The following is a 16,801-nucleotide window of genomic DNA, read 5'->3' on the forward strand; positions in this document are numbered from 1 at the left end:
AATTGCTCTTTGGTAAAATAAACTATTAACATTTTTCATGACTAAAGTTTCTTAGTTTCATGATACCGCTCATTTAAAATGATTTACAGTGCGCTTAAAATTGCATTTTTAAAATTTGTTCCCATGATGTAGGCTCCCTATTTACCTCTCTTATTGTTTCTCTTGCTGAGAAAAAACTTTTTAGTTTAAGTAAGCCCCATTTGTACTCCTCACACTTCGGATAGAGCCCTAATATCCAGAGTATACAAAGAACTCAAAAAATTAAACAATAAGATAACAAATAACCCAATCAACAAATGGGCCAAGGACCTGAACAGACACTTCTCAGAGGAGGACATATAATCAATCAACAAGTACATGAAAAAATGCTCACCATCTCTAGCAGTCAGAGAAATGCAAATTAAAACCACCCTAAGATACCATCTCACTCCAGTAAGATTGGCAGCCATTATGAAGTCAAACAACAAGTGCTGGTGAGGATGTGGGGAAAAGGGTACTCTTGTACATTGCTGGTGGGACTGCAAATTGGTGTGGCCAATTTGGAAAGCCTTATGGAGATTCCTGGGAAAGCTGGGAATGGAACCACCATTTGACCCAGCTATTGCCCTTCTCGGACTATTCCCTGAAGACCTTAAAAGAGCGTACTACAGGGATACTGCCACATTGATGTTCATAGCAGCACAATTCACAATAGCTAGACTGTGGAACCAACCCAGATGCCCTTCAATAGATGAATGGATAAAAAAAATGTGGCATTTATACACAATGGAGTACTTCGCAGCACTAAAAAATGACAAAATCATGGAATTTGCAGGGAAATGGATGGCACTAGAGCAGATTATGCTAAATGAAGCTAGCCAATCCCTAAAAAACAAATGCCAAATGTCTTCTTTGATATAATGAGAGCAACTAAGAACAGAACAGGGAGGAAGAGCAGGAGGAAAAGATTAACATTAAACAGAGACACGAGGTGGGAGGGAAAGGGAGAGAAAAGGGAAATTGCATGGAAATGGAAGGAGACCCCCATTGTTATACAAAATTACATATAAGACTTTGTGAGGGGAATGGGAAAAAAAACAAGGAGGGAAATGAATTACAGTAGATGGGGTAGACAGAGAAGATGGGAGGGGAGGGGAGGAGGGATAGTAGAGGATAGGAAAGGTAGCAGAATACAACAGTTACTAATATGGCATTATGTAAAAATGTGGATGTGTAACCGATGTGATTCTGCAATCTGTATTTGGGGTAAAAATGGGAGTTCATAACCCATTTGAATCTAATGTATGAAATATGATATGTCAAGAGCTTTGTAATGTTCTGAACAACCAATAAAAAAATAATTATGCTATTGGAAAAAAAATAAAAATAAATAAATTTTAAGACAGAGTCAAAAAAAATTGCATTTTTAAATTTCCTGTCTTACCTCTAAAATCAGGTGTCAAGGGGTAGGGGGCTCACAGTCATTGAAGTTCCCTAGCCCAGCCCATTCAGGCCACGCTGGCATTCCCTCTCCCAGGGGCACCACAGTCACGTGGTGACCCAGGGCCATGTGCATTTGCGGTGGGTGCGCAGGGACTTGGACTCTGAGCCAGTGTGACCTAGTGATTGTGTGGCTCCCTTTCCCCAGGAACGGAGGCTGGACTCCCTGGACCTCGTGGTCGCCCTGCAGCACCACCTGTGGGATCGGCTTCCAGGTGCGGCAGCGGTCTTGCAGCAACCCCACCCCCAGGCATGGGGGCCGGGTGTGTGTGGGACAGAACCGTGAGGAGAGGTACGTGCCAAGCTGCCCAGCAGAGCATCCCCAGCTTCCTCCCATGGTGGAAGTTTCCCTTTGGATCTAGCTGAGCTTATCTGTGGCATCCCTTTTGGTTGAGCTGAATTATTGTCTTCCTTTTGTGACATCTTTATTTTGACCAAAGCCTCCTATTAAGAGCACTTTTCCCGTTCTGCTGCCTGCATGGTTGGGCTGGCTCAGCTGGGGAATTCCCAAGGCTATGGAGATACCCAGGCTGCAGGCCTCTCTGAGATGGGCTCCTGAAAAATCAGAAAATGAGTCTGCTGGAGAACGATTCTTCATGAGAGACCTCAGCTACACCAGTCCCCACAGCTGCAATTCCCAGGAGAACCCCAAAGGGTCAGGTCCAGGTGCTGTGGGGCAGGTAAAGTAAAGTTTGCATCAGAACAAAATGCAGCAGCTGGAATACAGGTGCAAACACACTGAGGGTTTGGTGGTGTTCACAGCCACACACTAATTGTTAACAAACACCCTCGGGGAGGATGCATCGCACCTGAAGTGGGGATTCTTTTCCATGTGCATCTTAACCTTCCATCACATCACCGCAGTCTGTCAGTTTAGTCTTGGATCTAGTCATTTGTTTCTTCCTTTAGAATAAGTTGTTTGGTTTCATCCTCATAATTCATAGCTGTGACCATTAAATCTTTCTTGTCTTTTTAATGTGTGTTCCAGTTTGTCTCTAATGGGAGAAAAAACCACATAGATGAATTTCACAGAACTTTCTGGATTCTTATTCTGCTGTACTGACATCAATATTATTCCAGTGCCTTTTAATGAAAAGGTAGTAGGCTCGTATTTGGTGTCATGCATTCCAAAGAATGTCTTACAAAAGCACTGTGAATAGCTATTTGCGGTGCAATTAGTACTTACATATTAAAAAAATAAAAATAAATACTAACAGCCTTGCTGTGTGGACAGTTTTCTCATAGGAATTTATTACAACCTGAAATCAACTAGGGAGAACCATTCTTTCTTTCCTCACTGTGTTGCTCACTTACCAAATAATATTTCATTCTTTTGAAGAGGAGGGAAAGGAAGATGGTCGTGTTTGCAATAGTCCTGTGAGACGGTCCTGTACAGGTCTGTCATATTCCGTCTAACGTCAGTTGAGAAGTGGGAAAGCCAATTATAGGAAAAATGTCTCCACGCTATTTATGAACCTTGATAGATTTAAAACTGATGGGGAGTTTCTGAGTGCTGGGGGTTGTCAGATAGTGGAGTCCACTGGGCAAAGTCTTCTTCATTTGTGCAAAGGCTTTCCTGGAGTCGAGGTGCTGCCACAGCATAACAGGGTGGACAGGAAGACGCTGCCCACCTCTGCGGCCACAGTACGTGCACGCTCTGTATGTGAGTAGCATTGTTCATAAAGCTATGCTTGCAGAAAAAGATCTGGAGAAAGAATGGCCAGTGGTTTGGGGCCATTACACTGAAAACGTTCCTCATTTCTGGAAGACTAATGAACATCTTTTAGGGCTGGGTATGTGCTTGCTTTACTGGAGGAAAACTTAAGTTCAGCAATGAAGAAGCAGATGGAAGTCTCTCTACTGAATAGTCTTGCTGTGTGAAAAACCAACCAACCAAACAAACAACAACAACAACAACAAAAAAAACACCTAAATATCTGATAGGCTTTCCTCTTCACAAGCAAAAGGTTCTTAGAAATCTCTTTGCCCTGTTGCAAAAGATGTCTCTCCATATAAGTAAAACCAAAGGAAAACTTTGCTCATTCTGACAATGGAGATATTTGAGATTAGATTAAAGGAGACCATGATCTCCATGGGAAGGTACAAAGTTCTAAGGAATAGGCACATTAAATGATTAGCAGGATCATGCTTATTTAAAAACCATCAAACCTAAAGAAATCCTGGGTGACCAAAAGTAAATAAAGTGATATTCTCAAAAAAAAAAAAAAAAAAAAATCCCTGAATTAATGCCAGGATCACAGTTAGTGACTTTGGGACAAAACCTCCAATGTGTGGGAGCTTAATTGTTGTATCAATAATCTCTGAAATTTTCACACTACTTTAAAAAAATCAATAGATAAATAAAATATCTCACTTAAAGTATACATGTACGTTAGCATGTGTGGATGGTTTATTTTCTTTCTATTCCTTGGATTTTCCTGAGTATCCAAAAAATCAAAGGCACCAAGCGGGCCACCAATGGATAGAAGAAAGGGACTTTGTTATAAATTTTAGCAAAATATAGATGTGATTATATGTGTTACTTTTCACCTGCTGTGTCATAATCATTCCACAAACTAAAACAATACAGGGTTGTTATTTCACAGTCTTAGAGGGACTGGTGTTCCTACAGAGCTTACCTAAATCCTATGCACATGGCCAGTCAGGGTTTAGCTTCTAGACACATGACCCTCCCCAGCATGGTCAAATCTGTCCAGGATTGTCCTCCAAGATGGCAGCACAGTCTGAGGGAACGTAACCATAGGAGGAACCATGCTTGCCATATTCTATTGGTTAGAAGTCAGCTACAGGCCGTCAGGATGAGGGGATGCCTCAGGGTGTGCATGTCAGGGGCAGGGCCATCAGGGTCTCCTTAGGGTCTGTCTGCCACAGGTGATCTCTGTTCCATTGTCATTCATGCCCTCCATATGCAAAATGCCTTTCACTTAATCCCAAGGTCCCCCAAAGTCTTATCCTATTCAGTCATCTTCCCCCAAGCCCAGAATTTTACCATTCAAGTCAGTCTCAGACTGCATGAGGCTCCCTGGGTGCTGGGCCTCTTGGTCTGCCATTCTCTAAACAAGAGTCAAGTTCTTACTCGATATGCAACCGTCGGGCAGGGAAAGGATGCCAGCAGGAGATGTTTAAAAAGAGGCAGATGGAAAGAACAGGGAACTCGCTGCTCCCTGGGAATGCCAGACCCTAGCCAGGCAGGCCTTGGGAGGTGCTCAGTTGAAATTTGGCTCTGCCCAATTTGCTCCCATCTCCACGGCTGGCTCATCCCTATTTTCTTAAAGGCATCAAGTACCTGCAGCCTGTCAGCCCAATTGCCAGTGCTGTGCTGGGTTTCCCACAGGCTTTCATTTCAATGGTCTCTGTCCCTTTTAATCCAAGCGGGTGGTATTTTTGCTAAAATAACCTTCAGATGAACTTTATGGCTCTTCCATGGGTTTCCCTGGGGTCTCCCCTCTAGGACAGAAGCCACACTTGCAGATCTTCCTAAGATAGCCCTACTTGTGCCTTCGAGTGCCCCAGCCGCCTGGGAAACAGAGCCCTCCCGCTCCTAGGGTCCCCCTATGACCAAGAGGATCCCTGAGCCACCCCTTGCTTGTGACATCTTAGAAGGATGCTATGCTTGAACGCCATGTTACTCTGATTCTCTTATATTTCTGAGTTTTTCACAGTGATACACTCAGCTTTCCCCTGAGGCCAGCTTTTCCTGAAGGTGCTTAGAACTGTTTCTTAATTTTGGCATCTTTGACATCAGGAGAAGCAGGTACCCCAAAACCATGCAGCCCCTGTTTGCTTTGTTGAATGGTGTGGCCCTCAATTCTCTCTCCTCCTACATTTTACTGTGAGCAGCAAGTCCTCGGGCGGCACCTTTCACCCTGTCTTCGTGAGTTTCTGTAATTGTGTGACCCTCTTGGCTACAGGTTCCTCTTTCCATGATTATGGTAGTTAATCATTTTGGAAGCTTTTTGCCTTTAGGTAACTAAACTTTCCCTTCTTCCAGTCTCTAATAACATGCTTCTATCTCCTTGTTATTTTTATTGTAGTAAATTACAGGCAACGTGAACTAGCCACTTACCCATTTTTAAGTGTGTAGTTGACAACTGTTAACACATGGATAGTGTGGTGCAGCCATAGCCCCCCATCTCCATAGCCTTCTCCTTGCTCCTAAGCAGTGTATCCCCATCCTAGAATCCTCTAATCCCTGGCAACCTCCAACCCCATCTCTGTCCATTTGCCTGTTATGATCTGCATTTCATGTAAGTGGAAACCCAGTGTTGCCCTTTGCCATCTCTCTTGATTCACTTAGCATGATGGGGTCAGGTTCATGGACATTGTAGTTGGACCAGAACCTCATTCCTTTCTTAAGGTTTAATAGTATTCAGCTGTATGGCTGTAAGTGCCTTCACTTATCCATTTGGCCATAAGTGGAGCCCACGTGGGCTATTTCTACCTTTTGCATATTGCCAAAAATGTGATGATGAACATTGGTGTACAGGTATCTGTTCAAGTTCCTGTTAAATTCTTCTGTGCATATGTCTAGGACTGAAGTTTCTGGGTCATATGTTAATTGTTTGTTTAGCTTTTGGAGGAACTGCCAAAGTAAGTGTTTTCCACTAAGATCTCTCCATTGAACATTCTTAACAGCAATGTATGAGTGTTCTAATTCTTCCAGATTCTTGCCAACACTATTTTCTTGCTTTTGGCTATAGTCACCCCACTGTGTATAAAGTGAGTATAATCTTGGTTTTGATTGGCATTTCCCTAATGACTAAATGTGCTCATTGTATATATTATTTGAAGAAATATCTAATAGAGTCCTTTTCCTATTTTCTAATTGGCTTGTCTTTTTCATCATGCAGTTTAGTTATTTATCCTAGTTCATTCTAAACCCTTGCTGGCAGCATCCTCAAATCCAAATTTCTACTAATAGGCTTTACAAGTTGATTTAAGCTTTCTCTAGAATGTTCCTCAAAATTCTTTCTTCTACCTCTTCTCTGGTCCCAAAGGCAGTTTCCCCATTTGGGGGGATTTTTTTTTTTTTTTTTTTTTTTAAGAACACCATACTCCACACTGCTGTGATATCTTCTAGTAGTCATCACATAACAGTGCTGTTACCACAAATGTGCTGTTTCAAGCACCTCCTGTGTTAGCTTGCCGCTTCTCTGGGTTTCAATCCTGGACACAGCTCAGCTGTCTTTGGTGGTAGGGTGGCAGTCTGCAATGTGAGTGCACACCAGGGCTCCCATCTGAGCTCAGAGGAGAGGCATCTGCTTCTTAGACCAGTCAGTTGTGGCCACCATCACGACCTTGCAGGCTGACCTAAGGGCCTCAGTTTTTCACTGGATATAAACTAGAGTCTACCCTCACCTCTTTAATACCAGGGCATTATTCACCTTACTGGTTGCTTCCTCAAAGACAGAAAGAGAAACTTCCTAAAGTAAAGGCATTATGATCTTTCATGTCATAATCACAGAAGTGACTTTCATCACCTTGGACACATTCTGTTGGCTAGAAGTGAGTGACAATTTTCTCTCCCATCCTCAGTTGGAGGGGATGAAGCAAAGTGTGAGTTCCAGCAAGTGGGTATCAGGTGGGCCACATTAGAGTCAGTCCAATGCATTATCAAACTTAAGGGTCTTAAGAACCAATGGGATTTCATTATATGACTATTTTTGTCTTTGTGTATGTTTGCTTCATGTTGTGATAAACCAAAGTGATGCTCTCTGCACATTGTTACTCTGTTCTGACATGTTGTCTTAAATATCATGGTGGACTTTAAATATATATACAGTTTTTCTGGCTGCATAAGAGATTCAATTACTCCAGTATGCCCCCAATAAAGGGATTATTACTTACCATGAACAAAAAATGGCTCTTAAAAGGGCTCTCCCTGGTTCTCAGCGTGACAAGTTGTAGTAAGAAACTACCTTGGACCCAACTGGAATGGAATGGTTTGTAGCACAAAGAACTGCGAGAAGCAGCATGGTGCAGTGTTGAGACCCTGCCTGTGTGGAATCGTGAAGGCTTTTCCTTCACAGAGACTAGGTTTATGGAAAAATGGATGATTTATGGAGAAACACTGTGCGTCATCAGTTAGCTTTTAAATGCAAAATAAGAATGAGCAGTCATGAGCAAAATTAAAATCTTAATTTTTAATGCATCATGAAATGCATCTGTGACTTTCATTGCTTTAAGATACTAGAGACCTAACAGAGCCAATAAAAATTTAGGAACATTTAGCTGGTCATCTGGTAAAGGCCAGCAGCAGCCTCGGAGAAAGGAGGAGCCGACTACTGGCCCGTTGTGTGGACACTTTGTCTGTAAATTAATCAAGATCCTTAAGCAGAGATGCCAGGTCTGTGGTTTCCCATCATTTTTGGTGTTCCTGTGGTTTAATGAGGGGGCTTCTCTTGGGGGTGCAGCTGGTTGGGGTCAGGGTGAGGAGAGCCAGAAGGAAACTGATCTCTCACAGTGGCAGGGGATCCAGGCGTGGGGCCTGGTAGGGGCTTTGCCTCTGAGCAGTCTCTTCCAGCCTGAATTCCTGAGGGTAAACCCAGACACAAGGGGAGAGATAGCCTAGCAATTTCTGTTTCCCTCTGACCCTTTCTCATCACAGTCTTGGAATCACAGAGAGTGACAACTCAGGAAATCCTGGGGTGGCCTGTTTCATAGGACTACTGTGGAGGGAGGAAGAGGGAAAAAGAGAAGGCCATTAGCTGACAACCTTAAAATGCAGCCCTGGAGATGATTTATTGACAATGTTGGAAAGTTCCGGTCTACATGCACAGGTTACCCTGCAGTAGATCTGTAACTATAATAACAGGCTGAGAGTTTTCAGAGGTGGCCTGCTGCAGGCAAATACAAGAAAGTATTTATGCGTTATGATTTATTTTGCTCTGGGGATATGGTAGCTCAGTTGCTGAGCTTTTTATTAAAATTCAAGGGCTCTAGGAGCATTTTTAGTAAGACTTTCCTTTGCCCTTCCTGCCCTTTGTGTGTGTGCGAGTGTGCATGTTCACTGAAAACTGAAATTATGGAAAACAAGTCTAATAAGTCATACCTTTAAATATCAGTTCAGAAATGGTTCTATTTATATACACGTGGACATTTAGAATTAAACGCAGAGTGTGTGCTGAGGTCCTGAGTTTTCTTGACTTCCCTAAAACCTGCTCTCAAAACAAAAGACAATTTCCTCCTGGAATACTCCGAGCACCGACACATTTGCTGACATTTACTTCTTGGAATACTGTGCTTCATGCAGACTTCCCAAGGCAGGTTCTCACAGCCTAATGGAGCCTCAGTCTTCCCGCTCAGGCCATGTCCTCCTATTAGGGGGATCCGGGAGGAGCCCCACAGTCCTCTCCCTGCTTCCCTGAGAAGGAGACCTAGCATTTCCACATCTGAAACCCTGAAAGGATGAGGAGTGGGAACTGTTCAGGTTATTGGCCACTCTTCAATGGGAATGCTCAGAGAAACTACACTGTTGGTCTGTTTCCTGACCCTCTGAGAGCCCCTCAGCAGTGACCTCTTCCTGGAAGTAACAGGGCCTCCAGCCTTCAGCAGGGAGGCTGCTGTGGACTCCATTATTGCTGCACTGTATCAACTCTACCAAGCCCTGTCTTCCTCCTTCCTCCCCCTTCTCTCCACCACCTGAATGGCACCTGAATATCTTGGACTGTCCCTCATTTGCATTGCTGCCATCCAGATTCCACGATTTGGTATCTGCTCTTCCTGCTGGTGGCCTCCCCTCTCTTTGAAGGTTCAGGCCCCACACTGAAACTTGGGGAGCTCCTCCGACCTCAGGGGCTGCAAGCCACCTGTGTGAGCAGTGCCCACCCCACAAGATGACTCTTCACTCTAACACTAACAGTGCTCTTTTGTCTGCAGAGCTCCAGGGGACTTCCTTGGTTTCTTGCCAACCAAGTTCGCATTCTTTCCCTCTATCTGGCAAAGGTAGCTCATTCCGCTGCCTGTCACCTCCCCCTGCTCTCTTTCACCATCACCTTTCTTACCTTGCTCTCTCATGTCTACCTCTCCTGACTCCCTGAACACCAGCGGGTGTCATGTGCCTCATGCTATTGGCCGTTTCCACGGGGCCTTGCTTCCTGCTTTGTGCTCCAGCCATTCCTGAAGCCTCACATTCTCCATGAAGGGTTCTGGTTTGACAGAAGAACAGTTGACCCTTCCCAGCCTTCTCTGTAAAGAAACTACACTCCCCAAACTCCTTTCCTTGGTTGCTGGCTACCACTTGCCTACATCTTCTACTCCAGAAATGCATTTCCTTTGGTGTGTGGCACATTCAGAGTGACGGCAGGTTATGGTACAAGTACCCCCGTGTGTTTAATTGGTGTTTTCTCTTCTGCCTCTTGTGAGCCCCTATTCATCTGAGGCTATATTGAGCTTAAATAGTCCTTTAAATAACCAGAAGTGACTGGCTGAAATAGGCTGTATTCAGAGTGACTTCTTGTTTGGGGTTAGTTTGTTTGTTTGTTCATTTTCCCCAATTCATTTCATGTCCATAGGATTATACAGCAATGTGACCAATCCTGGAGCTAAAGGGGTTTGGGGGTATTTGGCTAAAAATTGATAAAATGGATGTGTGTGTAAAAGTCTAGAATTGAATCACTGCAAATATAACAAATATGTGTAGAATTGTATACTAACTCACTTAAAATAATCTGTCGTCTTTTAAATTAAAGTCATTTAACAACATTCTGAGAGCCTAAAAATAAATTTAAAAGTGCTATAACCTAAGCAGTAAATGTCATGGGCCTTTGTGCCAAACTCACGCTTTCACTTACCCTAATGAGATGATGCGACTTACTTGATTCAGGAATGAGAAATGAATCCAAATAAAGCTCTGCTGGGTTTGTGTTCTTAACCTACTTTATCTTCCGATGTTTGTGTTTAGAAGATAATTGCCCTGCCTAGCTAGTTTCTCTTTGCTCTTATTTTGGGGTGTCTATTTGAAGAGTTTTGTTTTGTCTTGTTTCTCCTCTAATTGGCCGCACAGGAAGATCCATCCTGCATTGTGAGTTGAGCATTTTCTTCATTGTCTGCTGTGCATTCCATTGTCTGTGCACACAGCATGGCCAGCACCACATCTGCCTCCTGTCCTGTTCAACCACTGCAAATACAACAAGCCCCTCCACGCAGAGCATGCCCATGTGCGCAGCCTCTGGTGCAGGGATGGAGAGTGGGAAGCTCAGTTGTCTTGTGCGGCACTTAACAATTTCCTTTTCCTCTTGGATTCCTTCCCTATTACAGATACTGCAATGAGCATTTGCTATGCCCACCGCACATGTTCTGGACAGGCTGGGGTCCTTGGGAACGGTGCACAGCCCAGTGTGGTGGTGGCATTCAAGCTCGCCGCAGGACCTGTGAGAATGGGCCCGATTGTGCAGGCTGCAACGTGGTGAGTAGTCTCCTCGTGCCCAGCCTGCAACCCAGAGTTGGGCATCTAGACTCGGCACCAGCTCAGCACTCTGCACACCCTGGATGCTTTTCACTTATTTGACATACTGTAAGCACTAGATGGTCTGTACACCTCTGCACACATGAGGTGTCCTGCAAACTCTTTATGCTCTGCAGGCACAAAATGCTTTACGTACACTACGTGTCTAGATACTGCACGTCTGCAGGCACTTGGTGCTCTTCCACAGCAGAGCTCCTGCCAACATTGACTCTCGGCAGATGCCATATGTTCCCCGAGCATTTGATGTTCCATAAACACAACATGTCCAGGCACCAGATGCTCTGTATACATTAAATGGTGTGAGTTGTGAAATTTTCTCTGGCTAATGGAACTGACCCAAGGAAGTGCTGGAAAGTAGAGTACTTGGATTAAGTATGCACACATGGGATGAACTGCCCCGGGAGTGTTGCCTTTGTGAGTCCTGAACTAGCACATACGCTTCAGCATTTGACTCCAGTCCTTCCATTTGGTCTAGCACACTGGATGATGCCCACGAGTGAGGCTCACACCCAGCGTAGGACGCAGGACAAACCTCACACTTCCTGGGGACAGAGACACAGTGGAGCCAATGTCAGAGCATGTTGGTGTCAATTCTGAGGGAATAGAAGGCAACTTATGGTTTTATTTTTCTTCTGCCTTAGGGGGTCATATTTCTTTTAACACTTTAAACAGTCCAATAAAATTCTGCTTTTGCAAGCTCCTTTCAAAAGGCCCATTGTTGCTGGCCTTGCTTCTTTGTTCAGGATGACTGAGCATGGATCCTGCAGGGTGCTTACCTGGCTCACCCTCCCTGGGGCTGCCCCAGTGTGCAGGAGAGATATGGCCAGTGCTTGGGGGAGAGGCTCTGCAGGGGGGGCCTGACTCTGCCTGCTGCCCCCTGACCTTTCCTGTTGGCCTTCCATCCATGCCCCAGTCTGTGAGGCTGAGAAGGTCTTTGTGCTGCCGTGAAGCCTGCTGCTGCGAGCTGCAAACCCACACACTGCATGGACCCAGAGGACTTCAGAGAGGGGGAGAGGCTATGGGGTGCTGCGTGGGTCTTGCAGCAGACTCAAGGAGGCTTTTTGGATTGGACTTTGCCATTCCATTTTCTTCCCTTCATGTCGTCAAAGTTATTGTAGTGATTCTAATCAGATCTATCACTGCTCACAGAGACAGGTCTTCCCAGATGCCTCTGAACTAACCATAGACCAGGAAAAATCTCACTGTACACTGTGTATGAGAAAATGTAAATTCTTAGACCAACATGTAGATAAATATTTCAAATACCAAAATTCAGAATTATTTATTATGATGTCAACAGTGTCATCTCTCTGCTGAGCCGTCTCCTTGGCTCCTGTTCCCTCTGTGTCTGAGTGCAGGGTCTTCAGTTCCACATCAAGATTTTTCTCAACGGGCTGGGATTTTGGCTCAGCAGTGGAGTGCGTGCCTAGCATGTTCGAGGCCCTGGGTTTGATCTTCAGCACCACATAAAAAAATAAATAAATAAAATAAGGGTATTATGTTCAACTACAACTAAAAAATAGATATTAACCAAAAAATAAATAAATAAATAAAAATAAAAAGGATTTTTCTCACCTGTGGGAAACCAAGGCAGGGATAGCATGAGATGATCTTGCACCTTAGATTCTAAGCACTTTTCTGCCTAAAGAATGAGAAAATAGTGCATATCTTTCACTTTCTTGCTGTGAATTAACTTCAATAGTTATATTCAAAACTGATTCATTAAATAAAAATATATTAAGGAAGAGTATAGCATATCTCTTATGAACTTACTAGAATGTGTGTATGTGTGTGATACATCTGTTCATGAATATAAAAATTGTAGGTCTTCCAAAATGTCAATGTATTTGTTGCTTTATTTGCTACAGTATTATGGTTTATAAAACAGATGTAACCTTGGCTTCCAAATCCAGAAAAATATAACTCAGAATTCCCTCCAAGGATAGCAGATGTGTTTGAGCAGAATAAAGACAGTGCCAAATACAGCAAAAATAATTTGAAGAGAGAAACAGACGCGGCATTGCCAGCACAATATTAATACACATATTTTACTGAAATACCAGGCAAAACATAAAGCAGTTGAACAAAAATCTATAATTTAAGTTATGAACAGGAAACATAAGATAGATGTTTATTTCCTTGATACAAAGAACCAGAAAGTTCAAGAAGAAAGATGTTACAATCAGTATACACTGTCAGAAGGAACTCTCTGAAGGTTAATCAGAGCAGATAAGTGCAATCAAATGTGTTTCTGTCAAATAATGGCATTGTGGATAAATTTAGGAGCAAGTGAAATCCGGCAAGTGGAAGTTTAAATATGTTGTGATATATGAAAATCACCACGATGTGACCCATTCCTCACTGTTGTGTAATTCATGAGCCCACGGGTTCTGTTTTTCCTAGTGAGAAAATGGAGACCCATGGACCAGTATTAGGTGTCTGAAGCCAATTGCCAGAGGAGCAACACCCCAGGCCAGGCTCTTCACTTCATAGTGAATCCAATCAATCCTAAAGAGATCCAGGTGCTGTGGGCCCTCCTTAAATATAGCAGCAAGAACAGTGAGACCATAGGTCGGAGTTCAGACCGGCACCCACAACATGAGACCCCTAAAAGTCTAGAACAGGAGCATTGTGCATTTATCTCTGGTTTCCTACATTTCTAAAACGGCTGGGTTGACTTTGCCGCAGGCCACTAATATATGAACTAGTTCAATTTTAAAGGACCTCAGTAGTCCAACAATAATTATTTTAGGTCCGTGCAATACACATTTTTAAGAATTATGACCTGCATAGGGCTTCTTCTGCCTGGTCACCCTGCTCTTGTTCAGAATGAAGTTCAGAACCAAAGTTCAGGATTTTCCTACAAGTCACTTGTGCTTTTTTTTTCAGTATTTTCAAAAGTAGTAGTTAAATTCTTCTAAATTTGGCAATATTTTGAAAGACACTGTAAGCAAGTTTTGTTATTTAAAAAAATTTTATCTTGACTTTTAACAATTGTAATTTTTTGATAAGAATGATAATCTAATTATGTAAATATGTCTTCACACACTTTATAACATATTTTCTGAGCTTCCTGGTGTTATACTCTCTCAGACTTTGGTAGTTTTGTTGTTGCTGGGACAGTGTTAGTCAATTCCTTGTGTATGACTGTATCGGGGGAGCAGCTTATTGAGTGCTACATGGACGATTGTTACCCTTAGTTTTAAGAAAAACCCATATTTCTTCTTTCTAGTTTGTGGAAATAATCCTCAGTTTCTCCATTTAAATTTTAGTGCTGAAATGACTTAGTGTTATCTACTTTTACTCCAGTGGGTGAACTGGCACTGCCTTTTGCCATAAAATAGAAAGGCGACCTGGGAGACTGACATTTATTTTTTACAAGTGAGTAGCAGTTTTAAACTTGGCTGCTTGTGTGTGTGTGTGTGTCATGGTTGGTGCAGGACTGTGGGTCTTACCTCTCCTTTAAAACCCTGTCTATGGCACTGTTAGGAGGTGGTGGGGTCTGTAAGAGGTGGGGCTACGTGCAGGGAAGTTGGATCACTGGGGAATGACCTTTGAGGCTATTGGATGCTGGCCCCTCCCTTCCTCTCCTCTCTACCATGTGTTCCCTGCTCTGACCTGCAGCTCACCATATGCCTAAAAGCAAAAGGACCATCCAATCATGGACTAGAACCTCCAAAACTGTGAGCCACAGCAAACCTTTCCTCTTTCTAAGGTGGTTATCTCAGGTGTCAGCAAAGTTAGGTTCCTGTGTTTGCTCATTTTCAACAATGGCTTCCTGGAAATCCATAGCCCTGCCTTGGAGGATGGGTGGGTTTCCACAAGGAAGAACACAGAAAGTCTTCTCCTCATACACGCATTGTGACCCCAACATTTGCTCTACTGCAGACTAGGCCATTGCCAGTTTAAATTAACTTTGATGCATTGGTTAATGTGCTGTTATCATGCTGTGGGCCTGGATCCTTTTCCAAATCTTTACTTGATACCCTTAACAATATGACTAAGACCCTTAACAATATGACTAAAACTTCACTCACCAATATGGACCCTATTGTCTGGGCTGTTCTCAAGGGACACAGATGGAAGTGTTTGGAAGCTTTTGGTACTTTAATGAGCCAATGGCCTTTCTAATTTACATACAACAAATTTTATCCATGGTTTATGAAATACCATGTTATAGTACAAAAAAGGCAATTTTCTTAAATAAAATTTGATAAATACGATCCATTGAAAATGTTCAGAATTTGTGTAGAAAATTAGTATTCTTTGTTGCCATTATCATCATCAGCCATTGAAATAGCTTAGTGATAGGCTTTGTTTAAAGCACTTCTTGGCGATGTATTATTGATTCCAATGACCCGGTGGTATGGCATTATGAGTAACTGCCATCTAGATGAGGAAACTTGGCCTGAACAGGCAGATGACTCAGCTCGTGCTGCACACAGACTCCAGACCAGCCATTCTTGGTGAAGGTCTGTGTTTCCTCCACTCCATGGCCTCATCAGACATTTGAAGATTAATCAAAAAGGAAAAAGATTACAAGTTTCCTAACGTTAACCTAAACACCAAAATAATTGCAAATTTGGTTTTACCCAGCTGAATGTGATACATAGCAAATTTGATAAAATGAATAATTTTAATTAAAATCTGAAAAAAGTTAGTCATTTATTAAGGATGACAGCCATGGGTGGTGGGTTCAGGATGGACATATAACTGAGGGTCTAGAGAAGTGAAAGATCTTTGGGGAAGTCCCTGATACCCAGATGCACGTGAGAAAGGGTGCCCGCACTGACTTTTCTCCTCCAAAGCCTCTCTGTATAATCAGGCAGGTAGGGGACTGCATGATTCCTCCGGGAGGGCACTGATCATTTTTCAGAGATGATGTGGATAAACAGTGCCCCCTGAGTGCCACCCCAGCCCTGGTGTGAGTGCATGAAAACCCAGTGAGTTCTTCAAAACCCCAGAAACCCCAAAACCCCTTCTCCCTTCTTTTCAGACCCCAGGTTTCATTGTGGGGGTAGTTGCTGAGATGGGTGAGTTTTACGTCTTGGCTGGAGCTCTGTTTAAAATAAGAGTTGAGACAAGGGCTTAGAGCAGGTGGATTATTTGGGAGATGAATCTATCATAGTGGATGGGACTAGGGAGAATGGTGGGGTAAGGAGGAAAGACGAGAAAGCCCCCGTTCCTTATCCGTGCCACTTCTGTGGGCAGCAGGGCTGATTCCCTGCTGAGACCAGAACCCTGCTGATGCCTGTTAAAAGTGCCTGACCTTTATGACTCCTCTTGAGTGAGGGATGCTCCCAGGCTGCACCCTCGAATACCAGCTCTCTCCAGGGGCTTCAGAACATGAAAAGCCACCTGTGCTCCAAGAGGTCACTGCTGGTGGAGAGCTGCCTACCACTTACTGCAGCTGGGACCACCAGGTGGAGGGGGGTCTCAATGCACTTGTTGTATCTGGTTTCATGAGAATGAATCCTGACCATAGTCGGAAAGATCAATAGTTGAAATCAAGTGTTGCTGGCCCTCCTGCCTTGCAGGGTTCCACCTGCCCATAAAATCTTTCCAGCCATCATTTACAGGTAAATGGATGGATGGCATTTTAGAAGATAATGCTAAGTGAAGTTAGCCAATCCCCCAAAAACAAATACCAAATATTTTCTCTGATATAAGAAGGGTGACTCATAGTGGGGTAGGGAGGGAGAGCATGGGAGGAAGAGATAGGGAAGAGGGGTGGGAGGGAAAGAGAGGGGGCAGGGGATTAGCAATGAAAGTGGAATATGATGGACATCATTATCCAAAGTACATGTATGAAGACACGAATTGGTGTCAATATAC

General features: G+C 43.5%; 1 protein-coding gene across 3 annotated transcripts in view; it reads left to right on the top strand.

Moving 5' to 3' along the window:
- The window catches only part of Sema5a (semaphorin 5A), a 452,724-nt gene that overhangs the window by 384,201 nt on the left and 51,722 nt on the right, over positions 1 to 16,801 (top strand). For all 3 annotated transcript variants that reach the window (XM_076857478.2, XM_076857480.2, XM_076857479.2), the window contains 2 exons: positions 1,628 to 1,771; positions 10,759 to 10,906. In XM_076857478.2, coding sequence (XP_076713593.1) covers positions 1,628 to 1,771; positions 10,759 to 10,906 — 292 coding nt within the window. The remainder of the gene's footprint in view (positions 1 to 1,627; positions 1,772 to 10,758; positions 10,907 to 16,801) is intronic.

Source organism: Callospermophilus lateralis, chromosome 5 (genome assembly GCF_048772815.1).
Source record: "Callospermophilus lateralis isolate mCalLat2 chromosome 5, mCalLat2.hap1, whole genome shotgun sequence".
Taxonomy (NCBI): domain Eukaryota; kingdom Metazoa; phylum Chordata; class Mammalia; order Rodentia; family Sciuridae; genus Callospermophilus; species Callospermophilus lateralis.